General features: G+C 35.3%; 1 protein-coding gene across 2 annotated transcripts in view; it reads right to left on the bottom strand.

Moving 5' to 3' along the window:
- FAM149B1 (family with sequence similarity 149 member B1) overlaps window positions 1-13350 on the bottom strand; it is a 79738-nt gene that overhangs the window by 44854 nt on the left and 21534 nt on the right. For both annotated transcript variants that reach the window (XM_044239768.1, XM_044239769.1), the window contains exons 4-5: window positions 8957-9099; window positions 7829-7945 (exon numbers count right to left, since the gene is read on the bottom strand). In XM_044239768.1, the coding sequence (XP_044095703.1) occupies window positions 7829-7945; window positions 8957-9099 (260 nt within the window). The remainder of the gene's footprint in view (window positions 1-7828; window positions 7946-8956; window positions 9100-13350) is intronic.

The following is a 13350-nucleotide window of genomic DNA, read 5'->3' as shown; positions in this document are numbered from 1 at the left end:
CTCAACCAGTTAAGTGTCTGCATTCAGCTCAGGTTGTGATCCTGGGGTCCTGAGATCAAGTCCCACATCAGGCTTTCTGCTCAGCATGGAGTCTGCTTCTCCCTCTCCCTCTGCCCCTCCCCCTGCTCGTGCTTGCTCTCTCCCTCTCTCTCTCAAATAAATAAGTAAAACCTTTTTTTAAAAAACAAAAACTTATATAAGCTATTAAATAAAGTGTACGGTATATAGGAAGTGACTGGAAATGTACGGCTAGACTGTGTAGAAATTTGAGTATTAACTTGGGCTAATTGTTAGCAATAAAAAGTACAGTTTTTAAGAAGAGGAATGACAAGATCCTTGCTTTAGATGATTGCATGGCGGGGCCCCTGGATGGCTTAATTGGTTAAGCGTCTGACTCTTGATTTTGGTTCAGGCCATGATCTTAGGGTCATAAGATCACCTGTGTAGGAGCCTGCTTAAGATTTTCTTTCTCCCTCTCTGCCCCTCCCCCACCCACCACCCTGCTCACTCGTTTGCTCTCTCTTAAAAAAAAATATATATATATATATTGCTGTGGTGGTGATGAAGAAGATAATGCACATCTGACTCTTGGTTTTGGCTTAGGTCATATGGTCTTATGAGTCTTGAGATTGAGCCCCATGTTGAGCTCTGCGCTCAGTGGGGGAATCTTCTTGAAGATTCTCTCCCTCTGCCCCTTCCCCAACTCCTGCACATACATGTGTGCACTCTCTCACACTCTCTCTCGAATAAATAAATAAATATTTTTTTTAAAAAAAAGATAATGTGGTTAAGGAGACTAGTGCAAAAGATAAAACAAGAGCAGACAGGCTGGTGAGTGTCTGGACCACAGCAGGAGGCACCCTGTACTTGGGGATGGAGAGATAGTTAAGAGGTGAGAAACAGTTTGGAGAACCAACACATGTAAATCAGCGGGTATTACTGTTTACAAAAAGTCTCAAATTTGAAACTTAATGTTTTTTAAGTCTCTGTTCTGAAATTCTAAACAGTGATTCTCAAATCCAGCTTACAGATTCATGCCAATTCATGACAACATTTTTACTGATCTACACCAAAAGGAGGAAAATAAGAACAGTGCCCAGAAAGACTGCCAAATTTCCTTTCTTGAAAAGGATTGTTCTTATTTTGAGATTATATACTTCATGCTTTTTTGTGTGTTAATATGTCTTTTCTTTTATAAAATAGTGGTGTTAATTTTTGCTTTTTTTTTTTACCACAACAAACAAAAGCTGTCATGTCAAATGCTAGATACCCAGTATTCCATATGTTATTGTGCTATTGTGTCATTCCATTTGTATTATTAACCAATCATTTCTTTAATCTGTGGTAACTTTTTTTTTTTAAAGATTTTATTTACTTATTTGACAGACAGAGATCACAAGTAGGCAGAGAGGCAGACAGAGAGGAGGAAGCAGGCTCCCTGCTGAGCAGAGAGCCTGATGTGGGGCTTGACCCCAGGACCCTGGGATCATGACCTGAGCCAAGGCAGACACTTAATGACTGAGCCACCCAGGCACCCCCATCATAACCACTTTAAACTGTACAGTTCAGTAGTGTTAAGTATATTCATATTATTATTGTGTAGCAGATTTCAAGAACTTTTTCATCTTGAAAAACTGAAACTCTAATACCCATTAAATACTAATCCCCTCCCCTGCTCCTGGCAATTACCTTTCTACTTTCTATGCTTCTGGCTATGCTAGATACATTATGTGAGTGGAATCTGTATTTGTCCTTTTGTGACTAGCTTTTTTCACTTAGCATATGTCTTTGAGTTTCATCCATGTTGTAGCATGTAAAAGGATTTCCTTCCTTTTATAGTGACATATTATTTTATTGCACATAAATATCACATTTTCTTTAGCCATTCATCTGCTGATAGACATTTGGGTTGCTTCCAGATATTTTGTCAATTGTGAATAATGCTGCAGTGAACATGGTTGTACAAATACCTCTTTCAGATCCTGCTTTCATTTTTCCCCCCACTTTGGATACATAGAGCTGGGAGTGGGATTGCTGGATCATATGATAATTCTATTTTTAATTTTTTAAGCAACTTCCATACTGTTTTTCACAATGGCTACACCATTTTATATTTCCACTAAAAGTGCACAAAGGTTCCAATTTCTCTGTATCTTTGCCAATACTTTTTATTTTCTATTCTGTTAACAGTGGCCATCCTGATGGGTGTGAGGTGATGTCTCATTGTGGTTTTGATTTGTACTTTTCTTATGATTAGTGATGTTGAGCATCTTTTCATATGCTTGTTGGCCACGTATGTATCTTCTTTGGGGAATTGTGTAGTCTAGTCCTTTGTTCATTTTTAAATTGGGTTATTTTATTGTTGTTAAGTTGCAGAAGTTCTCTTTATATCCTGGATGTTAAGCCCTTATCAGATATGTGATTTGTAAATAGTCACTTCCATTACATAGGTTGCCTCTTCACTGGATTGACTGGTTTTTTTTTGATGCTCAGAAATTTTTAAGTTTGATGTAGTCCAATTTACTTATTTTTGCTCTTGTCGTCTATGCTTTTAGTGTCATATCCAGTAAATCATTGCCAAATCTAATAGCTTGAAGCTTTTCCCTTATGTTTTATTCTAGGAGTTATATAGTCTTAGGTCTTACATTTAGGTCTTTAATCTGCTTGGAGTTAATTTCTATATGTGGTGCAAGGTAAGGTTCCAAATTCATTCTTTTGTATCTGGGTACCTAGTTTTCTCAGCACCATTTGTTAAAGTGTCCTTTCCCCATTGTGTAGTCTTTGCACACTTACTGAAAGTCATTTAGCCATTTATACAAAGGTTTTTCTATTCTGTGCTCTCTATTCCTTTAGTGATTTTCAAGGATTACAGTTCTGCATATAGTCATACTTTTTAATATCTTGGTAGGTATTATAGTTAGCTCATTTTTGCTGAGGTATGTATTTAAAATAAAGGTAGATAGATCCTTATGCTACCTTGAAACAGTAATGAGCATATTTTTTTTTCAAGTAGAAATGCCCTTAAACTCATATTCTCATGGTCCTTTTTTGTCTGTGTTTTCTCCTTATGCTACCGCCATCTTCTATTATTTTATGCTTCTGAAATTCCATTTTGACCTAAGCACCAATTTTTTTGATTGATAACATTGTTTTGCAACCATAATATCAGTGTATACATTAATTCATTTTCAAATCATTTGGTATCATATGTTATGCTTTAATTTAGTAAAAAAAAAAACACTGAATGCTAACCATGTTGTAATCACTGTGCTAGGTGTTAAGAAATACAAAGAAGAAAATACTGTATTTCTGTCTTTTTTTTTATTGTACCACTTTTCTCTGGACCAAGAACTCAAGAATAGAAACTGGACCAAATACCTAGTTTAGTGCATTTGACACCTTAAAGAAAGCCAATGTGAGAGAATTAGTGAATGAGAGAGAGAATGACAGGAAGATAGTGAGAGATGTAGGCTTAAGTCAACTATGATATAATTTTATATTTTTATCTTAAATTCAGTGTGAAGATCTTGAAGATTTTTAAGTGGGAGACAGAAAGTATCAACCCTTAATTTTAAAAGGAAAATCAGATATAATGTTGAGTGGCAAGAATGGATATAATTTGAAATATTATTTTTATAGAAAGTCTCAGTCATTTATAAACCTTATTTTGTGGCAAATTGATTTGTTAAAGTGCAAAAAATCAAAATGAATTAGTGACATATTTTTCCATACCTCTTACAGCAAAAAGTAATAAAACAGCAGCAGCACCAAGTTACAGATTTCACTACCCAAATTTTGTTCTCAAATACTCTTAGCCTCTCAACAGAAGTAGGTCTCCTTACATTTCAGCTGATTTTATGTCTTGGAGAGAAAATTAAATATAGGCCTGGAACATCATGCTGTAACCGGAAAGTAAGGATACCGTCAAGACAAAAACAAAAGAACTAGCTTGACATGGCCAAGTTGTAACAATCTGAGCATCAATAGTAATTTTGATTAATTAAAATATATATTTTTCAGTGATCTGAGTTCAAACTGGTACTCAAGAAAATATCAAGTATGGACAAAGTAGTAGTTACATGAAAGTAAATATCATGGATTATGTTTGTTATTGCTTTCCATAAGCAGTAGTATGCTAATGAAGCTGGATAATTTGTTTCATCTAGGTCTATGTCTGTGTATGAAGTATAGATAGATGTTTATCTGTATAGTAAATGAAAGTAATAATTGAAAGCTGTAAGCAAATAGTCCAGAAAAGCAAATCCAAAAATAAGAAGAGCTACTCAGCAGTGGGGTAGCAAGTAGAAAGGAAAGAAAGGAAGCCTGCAGTATGTTGCTGAATGATTTAGTCAGATATCCTAAAAAAAGAGGGACTAATTGCTCAGGCTTGATTACTTATTTCCTTGGAGATGAGTGTCCAAATGGAACTACTACTACTTATAAAATATTATTATAAAATAATAAGGCATAATATAAATATTATGCTAACAGGTAAATATACTAATGACATGACATGAATTATGTAATTTTGGTCAGTAAGAAAGAATATATCATTTCTGTGGAAGACATTACTTGGTAAAAAACTGGGTAAGTTATATAAAAAGAGTAAACTTAAAAAGGCTTATTGAGGGGCACCTGGGTGGCTCAGTGGGTTAAAGCCGCTGCCTTCGGCTCAGGTCATGATCCCAGGGTCCTGGGATCGAGCCCCACATCGGGCTCTCTGCTCAGCAGGGAGCCTGCTTCCTCCTCTCTCTCTGCCTGCCTCTCTGCCTACTTGTAATCTCTCTCTGTCAAGTAAATAAATAAAATCTTTAAAAAAAGGCTTATTGATGTAATGCACGAGGTTTAAATTTAAAAAGAAAGCTCAGTCTAGTGACAAGAAACTTGAATTTAAATCCTTTGAGAAAAGTAAACAAATCCCATTATCTGACTATTTAGTTGATAACCCAGGTCCTATAACCATAACTGGCCTAATGCAGTAATGTTTTACTTTGTGGTCTTTTGAAAAGTCTACAAGTCCAAAAAAACGCATCAAAACTACTGCTACTAAAACTCTTAGCAGATGATTCAAATAAGTAAAACTACAGTTTGGTAAAAAAAAAAAAAATTTAGGAACAACAACAACAAAAGAATTAAAACTATGATATTTTACAATAGATTTAAGGGTAAACATAGGTTTTGAAATAATTCTATTTAGGTTTTTAAAAATATTTAAATTCCAGTTAGTTAACATACAATGTGATATTAGTTTCAGGAGTATAGTATAGTGATTTAACACTTGCATACATCACCCAGTGCTCATCACAAATGCACTCCTTAATCCCCATCACCTATTTCACTCATCCCCCCACAACTCCCCTTTGGTAACCATCAGTTTGTTCTTTACAGTTAAGGGAATGTTTCCCTTTGTTTTGTTTTGTTTCTTGAAATCCACATATGAGTTAAATCATATGGTATTTGTCTTTCTCTTAGTTTGCTCAACATTATACTCTCTAGATGCATCCATGGCAAGATTTTGTTCTTTTTTACGGCTGAGTAATTTTCCATCGTGTGTGTGTGTGTGTGTGTGTGTGTGTGTGCGTGCGCGCGCATGCGCGCGCGCGCCCACGCGCGTGGGCATCGCCCCCATCTTCCTTATCCATTCATCAGTTGATGGACACTTGGGCTGTTTCCATAATGCGGCTATTGTAGATAATGCTGCTATAAACCTCAGGTGCATGTATCCCTCTGAATTAGTGTTTTTATATTCTTTGGGTAAATACCTAGTAATGTGATTGCTCGATCATAGGATAGTTCCATTTTTAACTTTTTAAGGAACCTGCATACTCTTTTCCAGGGTGGCTGCTCTAGTTTGCATTCCCACCAACAGAGCAAGAGGGTTCCCCTTTGGGCACCTGGGTAGTTCAGTTGGTTAAGCATCTACCTTCGGCTTGGGTTACAATTCCAGGGTCCTAGGATGGAGCCCCCTGCTCAGCAGGGAGCCTGCTTCTCCTTCTTCCTTTGCACCTCTCACCCACTCATGCTCGCTCTATCTTGCTCTCTCTCTCTCTCTCAAATAAATAAATAACTCTTTTAAAAAAGAGAGTTCCCGGGACGCCTGGGTGGCTCAGTTGGTTAAGCAGCTGCCTTCGGCTCAGCATCCTGGGATCGAGTCCCACATCGGGCCCCTTGCTTGGCGGGGAGCCTGCTTCCCCCTCTGCCTCCGCCTGCCATTCTGTCTGCCTGTGCTCGCTCTCTCCCCCTCTCTCTCTCTGATAAATAAATAAAATCTTTAAAAAAAAAAAAAGTTCCCCCTTTCTCTGTATTGCTTACCAATAAATACCCATTGTTTCTTGTATTGTTGATTTTACCAATTTTGATAGCTATGGGATGATAGTTCATTGTAGTTTTGATTTGTATTTTCCTGATGACCAGTGATGCTGAGCATCTTTTCAGGTGTCTGTTGGCCATTTGCAGGTCTTCTTTGGAAAAATTTGTGTTCATGTCTTCTGCCCATATCTAAATTGGATCATTAATTTTGGGGATGTTGAGTTTTATAAGTTCTTTATATATTTTTGGACATATCAGATATGTCATTTGCAAATATCTTCTCCCATTCCAAAGGTTACCTTTTAGTTTTTATTGATTGTTTCCTTTGCTGTGCAGAACTTATTTTGATGAAGTCCCAATAGTTTATTTTTGCTTTTGTTTCCCTTATCTCAGGAGATATATCTAGAAAGAAGTTGTTATAGCTGAGGTCAAAGAGGTTACTGCCTGTGTTCTCTTCTAGGATTTTTATGGTTTCAGTTCTCACATTTAGGTCTTTGTTCTATTTTTTAAGATTTTATTTATTTAGGTCTTTGTTCTATTTTTTAAGATTTTATTTATTTATTTGAGAGAGACAGAGTGAGCACAAGCAAAAGGAATGGCAGAAGGAGAAGGATGGGGAGAAGCAGACCCCCGCCAAGCCGGGAGCCCGATGTGGGGCTCAATCCCAGGATTCTGAAATTGACTGGAGCCAAAGGCAGATGCTCAACTGGTGAGCCACCCAGGTGCCCACTTTAATCTATTTTGAATTTATTTTTATGTGTGGTGTAAGAAAGTGGAATAATCCTATTTATGTTTATTTTGCTGTTGTTTAAAGAGTTTGAGGTATTCAAAAGAATTAGCTGTTCTAAATAATATACTAATTACACAACTTAAGCTAATAAACTAATAGTTTAATTTCTGTAAAGAAATTAAGTTGTAATTAATACTACATGTTTAAGAAAAAATCGGTTTTTCAAAATTTTTTCAAAATATCTTTTTTTTTAAGATTTTATTTATTTATTTGTCAGAGAGACAGATCGTGTGAGTACAAGCAGGGGAAGCGGCAGGCAGAGGCAGAAGCTCCCCACAGAGCAAGGAGCCTGATTGTGGGACTCAGTCACAGGACCCTGGGATCATTACCTGAGCTGAAGGCAGATGCTTAACCAACTAGCCCTCCAGGCATCCCTCAAAAAATCTTTAAAGTGTTTCTCAGACTTCTAAATTTTTTTAACCCAGTCTATCTACACTTTATTTCAAGAAGGAAGTGCCTGTATTTAGAGATAAACATAAATACAGAGATAGAGATGAATCTAAATAACAAAAATATCCTTAAACCCTAGGGAATGTCTTACTTTTCAAACAAAAAAATTATACAAAAAAATTCTTATGTGCACAAAAACTATAGTTAATCTTAACAGAATTCTCTGTGCTTTATTAAATACCAACAAGTAAAAAGTTTTTTTAACCCCCTAGTATAACTGGCAGAATGTAACACTTATACATTTGGATACATAAATACTCACAGATTAGAAATACTCACATAGTAGAATCTCTTTCTTGAGAAAGTGTTGCCTCATGTGAAGCTGAAACAACAGAAGGGGATCTAGGATACAGTCCATAACCTTCACTTGGAGTGATTATCTGCCTACCCAGAATCCTTCAAAATAAACAACATAAAGAGACAATTAAGCACCTTCACCTGTCATTCATACAAAATGTAGATATTTTTGGAACAAATTTAATGGCTCTATATAAAAGACTACATACTTAGTCTGATACTGATTAAGAATAATTCTTGGGAGGGGCGCCTGGGTGGCTCAGTGGGTTAAGCCGCTGCCTTTGGCTCAGGTCATGATCTCAGGGTCCTGGGATCGAGTCCCGCATCGGGCTCTCTGCTCAGCAGGGGGCCTGCTTTCCTTCCTCTCGCTGCCTGCCTCTCTGCCTACTTGTCCTACTTGTGATTTCTCTCTGTCAAATAAATAAATAAAATCTTTAAAAAAAAAAAGAATAATTCTTGGGAGAAAATGTGAATCCACAGAGAGAGGTATAGCTCTCTTCCAAAAAATGGAGGTGGAAAAGATAAAGCTAAAGCCTCCCCACCATTGAAAAAATCAAGAAAGCTGAGCAAATATTTGTAATTTTCCCTCTATCCTCTACAATAATCTTCATTAAATCTGCCAAAATGGATGAAAGCCAGCCCAATTTAGTGAAAACTATGAATTATATTCTTAAGAACATGATACTTTATAGATTTTAAGTATAAATTTTAAGTCATAAGTACAGTAATGTGGTTTCTGAGGAACGTTTCCTAACAGCTTATGTCTGCTTTCAAGTATACATAAGAATTTTCTTGTAGACAACAGTGTAAACAAATACATTTTCTGACCCTCTTGCTCAAAAGAAGAGCTGTTTGGACGGCAACAATGCACAGATCTCAGCTACTGGTATAGAAATTGTTTTACTCAGGACAACATAGTGGTAGTTAGGAAAACTCCAAGAAACTTCCATCAACTTGAATTTTCTCTCAACTGAGTCTGTATACCATATGGCCTTATTTAAATTCATTAAAACCAAGCCTATAAAGATTTCAAAATAGCAGCTTTTTTGGATATCTGCTTTCCAAGTTTTAGTTAGCCATGAATACAAGCCAACCATGGGGCTCTAATACCTGAGGTGAGGAAAGCTACATGTCCATTGTTGGCACTCTTCTTGTAGACTCTTAGTATGCACACTCAACTTCTGCTCATATAAGAGCTCGTCAATGGCTGTGAACATTGCCTGGACTTTTTCAGTGGCATTTTGATCAAGTTCCTAGAAGAAAATACCACACCAAAATATTTAGGTAACCTTTTAAAATCATAAAGGTTGAAAGCAATCAAATTTTGTTTTCAATACTTAATCCATTTCAAATACTGTTGAATATCCATGATAGAAAAGCTATTGAATTTTTGTATTTTATAATACTCAGATTTCCCTTATAGTATTATTCAAAGAAAATTTATAGAAATATTTATTTTTTAAGTAACATTTTCTTCATCATAAAAATATTATGTTTATTGTAATTTTGAAAGATCCAGAAAAGTATGAAGAAAAATTAAAATTACCAGTAGTTTTACCAAATATAATGACTGCTAATTTAAGTATAGTTTCTTGGTTCCAGTATTTTATTTTTAGAGCTATCTCAGTCAATCCTATATATTTGACTCTTGAACAACATGGGGCCTGGGGTGCTGATCACCACCTCCCCCCAGATGCACAGTTGAAAATCCATATATAACGTTTGAGTCTCTAAAAACCTAACTACTAATAGTCTACTGGTGATTGGAAGCTTTCCCAATATCCCATATTTTATCTATGTATTACATACTGTATTCTTATCATAAAGTTAGAGGTTATTGAGAAAATCATAAGAGAAAACACATTTACAGTACTGTACTATTTTGAAAAAAATCCACATAAAAGTGGATCCACACAGTTCAAACCTGTGTTGTTCAAGAGCCAAGTTTAGTCTGTATTCTTCAGTTGACAGTTTAGGTTATATCCCTGCCCTCAGTAATTCTTTAGCAGCAGCCATAGGGATCTGCTCATGTTTTCTGATTCTCTGCTTACCCTCTACTTCATCTGTATTTATGCATCCTTTTATACTCTGGTGGAAGAAAAGTTAAACCTTTTTCAAAAGTATAAGATAAGAAATCTGTATTTTCATTCCAAGAATGAAAATCATCTTCTACCCAATTAAAAAAGGCTTGCTAAACAGATATGAAGGTTAACTTTAAAGACTGTTGACCTTAAAAAAAACAAGAGTCAGCTATTTTTTTTTCTATGTAAAGATATTTTTTTCCCAATTTATTTATTTTCAGAAAAACAGTATTCATTATTTTTTCACCACACCCAGTGCTCCATGCAAGCTGTGCCCTCTATAATACCCACCACCTGGTACCCCAACCTCCCACCCCGCCGCCACTTCAAACCCCTCAGATTGTTTTTCAGAGTCCATAGTCTCTCATGGTTCATCTCCCCTTCCAATTTACCCAAAAGCACATACCCTCCCCAATGTCCAAGAGTCAGCTATTTTATCTGCAAAATGAGCTTATTTGGGAATAGCAGAGAAGTGGAATTGGGGACAAGCAAACTTATGGCAAACCACAGGCAAGTCCAGAAAAGAGGAGAGGGGCTTGCTTTTATAGGTGAAAGGAGAAAGCTAAAAAGGTCCATTATGGCTTCTCATTAGCTGAGTGTGGTGGTTTCTCACTAGCTGGGCTGTTGCTGGGTAGGAAGAAATTCTTCCTTCTGTTAGGATATATAAAGTAAGCTTCTTCCTGTTGGGGAATACGAGTTATGGCTTCTTATGGAGGTTGGTAGCGTGTGAGAGATCTCCTTTAGGGCTTCTCAACTCCATGTTTAATAACATTTATTTATTTTCACAGGACTCAAATAATATTCTAAAAATTTCTTACTGTTTTCAAACTCCTGAGGGGGTACAATGGGACTTTACTAGTCTCAGTGAAATTTGTTATTTTTTTCATGGAGGTCAAAGTTCATTATTATAGATAGAATGGGATAATGTTGAGAAAGAAGTGACTAGGCACAATCTCCTAGCAAGATATCTTTTTTTTCTTTTTTCTTTTTTTTTTGCATCGCATGCATTTTTTTTTAATTCTAACTCCAGTATAGTTAACAATAGTGCCATGTTAGTTTCAGATATACAATACAGTGATTCAACAATTCCATACATCACCCTGTGTTCATCATGACAAGTGCAGTCCTTAATCTCCAGTATTCTTTCACCCATTCCCCAGCCACCTCCCCTTTGGTAACCATGTTTGTTCTCAATAGTTAAGAGGCTGTTTCTTGACTAATTTATTATTTTTTTCTATTAAATATTTATCTACTTAAATACTATTCCTCTTGTTGGTATTTGTCTATTAATGCTTTTCCCATTCCTTTATTTTCAAAATTTGGGTATCATTCTGTCTTTGATATGTTTATTTAAATAGCATGTAGCTGGAATTTTAAAATCCAATTTCGGAGACTCTTTTATTACTAGGTGAATTCTATCCACTTTTACTTATTGTAATGTGCAATATTTGAATGTATTTCTACCATTTGTTTTGCGTTTGTATTTATCCTTCTTTTTCTTGTGTTGTTTATTGTCTTTTCCTTGTATTATACTGATTTCCTTATTTTCCCTATTAATTTGGAAGTTATTCATTATGTTTGTATTCTATTAGTAGTTACACTTAAAATTTTAGCATCCATAATCCCTTATTTTTCTAACAAAGTCTGATGTTTTTTAGCATTTTGGTTCTCCACTGAAACAAAGCAAGAACTTTGATCATTTCATAATATATACATATATCAAATCATTATATTGTATATCTAAAACTAACATAAAGTTATTGCAATTATATCTCAATTTTTAAAAATTAAATTTAAAAACAAAAATGGGGGGAAGGAGAACACAGATATGAGCCATGTTGTGTGAGGATAGAATCCACAGAATTTGATGACTGATTTGATGAGAGAGATGGTTAATGAAGATGAATCTGAGCCTCTATGCTGCTGATAGAAAGGATGATGCTAAGGATGCTAGGGATGCCTGGGTGGCTCAGTCGGTTAAGCCACTGCCTTCGGCTCAGGTAAGATATCCTTAACTGAGAAGATCTCAGTGGTCTTTATACAAAGTAACCAATTGGTACCATATGTTTTTTGTTTAACTTTTTATTTTGACCTAATTTCAGACTTAATATCAGGTATCTTTAAAGTAGGAGAGGTAAACACTTGAGACTTCTCAGGAAACAATCTTACCAGTTCTTTCTTAAGCTTTAAGAGCATGTGGATAATGAAATCAATATAAACTGTTATTAAATAATAACCCCCCAAAGTGAAATAGAATAAAGTAGAACAGGATATAAATATAATAGTATTACTCATATAAAGGTTATTACTTTATGGAACTCTGTCTTCTGTTTATGTACACACAGTGAGTCAACTACATGTCAATTACATGTCTTAGTATGAGTTGCAATTTTAAAAGCTTGATGCCACCAATCTAGACAGGGCCCAAAAAGCCATTTTTCTAGTGGAAACCCTCCCTACTTCAGTTTACAGGATTAGAGTACAGACTGGAACAAAAAGGGATGCAGGGGCTTGAGGCATCTTTCATCACTTTGACAATGAATGACAATCCAACTATGTAAAATATATTTTTAAAAATGACTTTGATGTGCTTTAACTTCCCTCTAAGTATTTTTCATGTTTTATTTTGAATATTAGTATTAGTGTTGTTTTTAACACATAAGATGTTATCCGTTTTGGTAACTACTTAGGTTTACCAATACGCTTTGCCAATTACTTTGCTTTCTGTTGCTTCATGTAACCCATTCCTTTCTTCTGCCTCTTTCTTCTTGGTATTATCTATCTTTTAATAGTTCTCTCTCTCTCTATATATATATATAGATAGATAGATAGATAGATATATGGGAAACTCTTGTTCCATAGATGTTTAAAATGTCTTTGTTTTGCCTTCACTATTGAATGCCAATACATCACATATTTATATATATCATTTATCATATATGAGATCTATCATTTCAAATATATGTTACATACACACACACATACATATATACATACAATTTAGCACTACCAGAAGTGTGTGAGCATTAACTTTTCTTCCACATCCTGGCTAAAACTAGGTATTGTTGGTCTTTATAGTTTTAGCAGTTTTAGTAAGTGTGAAATGGTGCATCGTGACAGTTTTAAATTTGTGTTTCTCTAATGATTAATGATACTGAGCATATTTCTATATTCTACTTGGTCATATATCTTATTTCATGGAGATCAAGTCTCTTGCCCATTTTTTTTTCTTTTCATTTTTTTTCCAATTTATTTATTTTCAGAAAAACAGTATTCATTATTTTTTCACCACACCCAGTGCTCCATGCAAGACGTGCCCACTATAATACCCACCACCTGGTACCCCAACATCCCACCCTCTCTTGCCCATTTTTTTCAAATGCTTTGTCTTCCTAATATGGAATTTTAATGTTTTGAATACAA

Source organism: Neovison vison, chromosome 2 (assembly GCF_020171115.1).
Source record: "Neovison vison isolate M4711 chromosome 2, ASM_NN_V1, whole genome shotgun sequence".
NCBI lineage: Eukaryota > Metazoa > Chordata > Mammalia > Carnivora > Mustelidae > Neogale > Neogale vison.
Note: the sequence above shows the minus strand (reverse complement) of the source record. Positions and strands in the feature narration are given on the sequence as shown.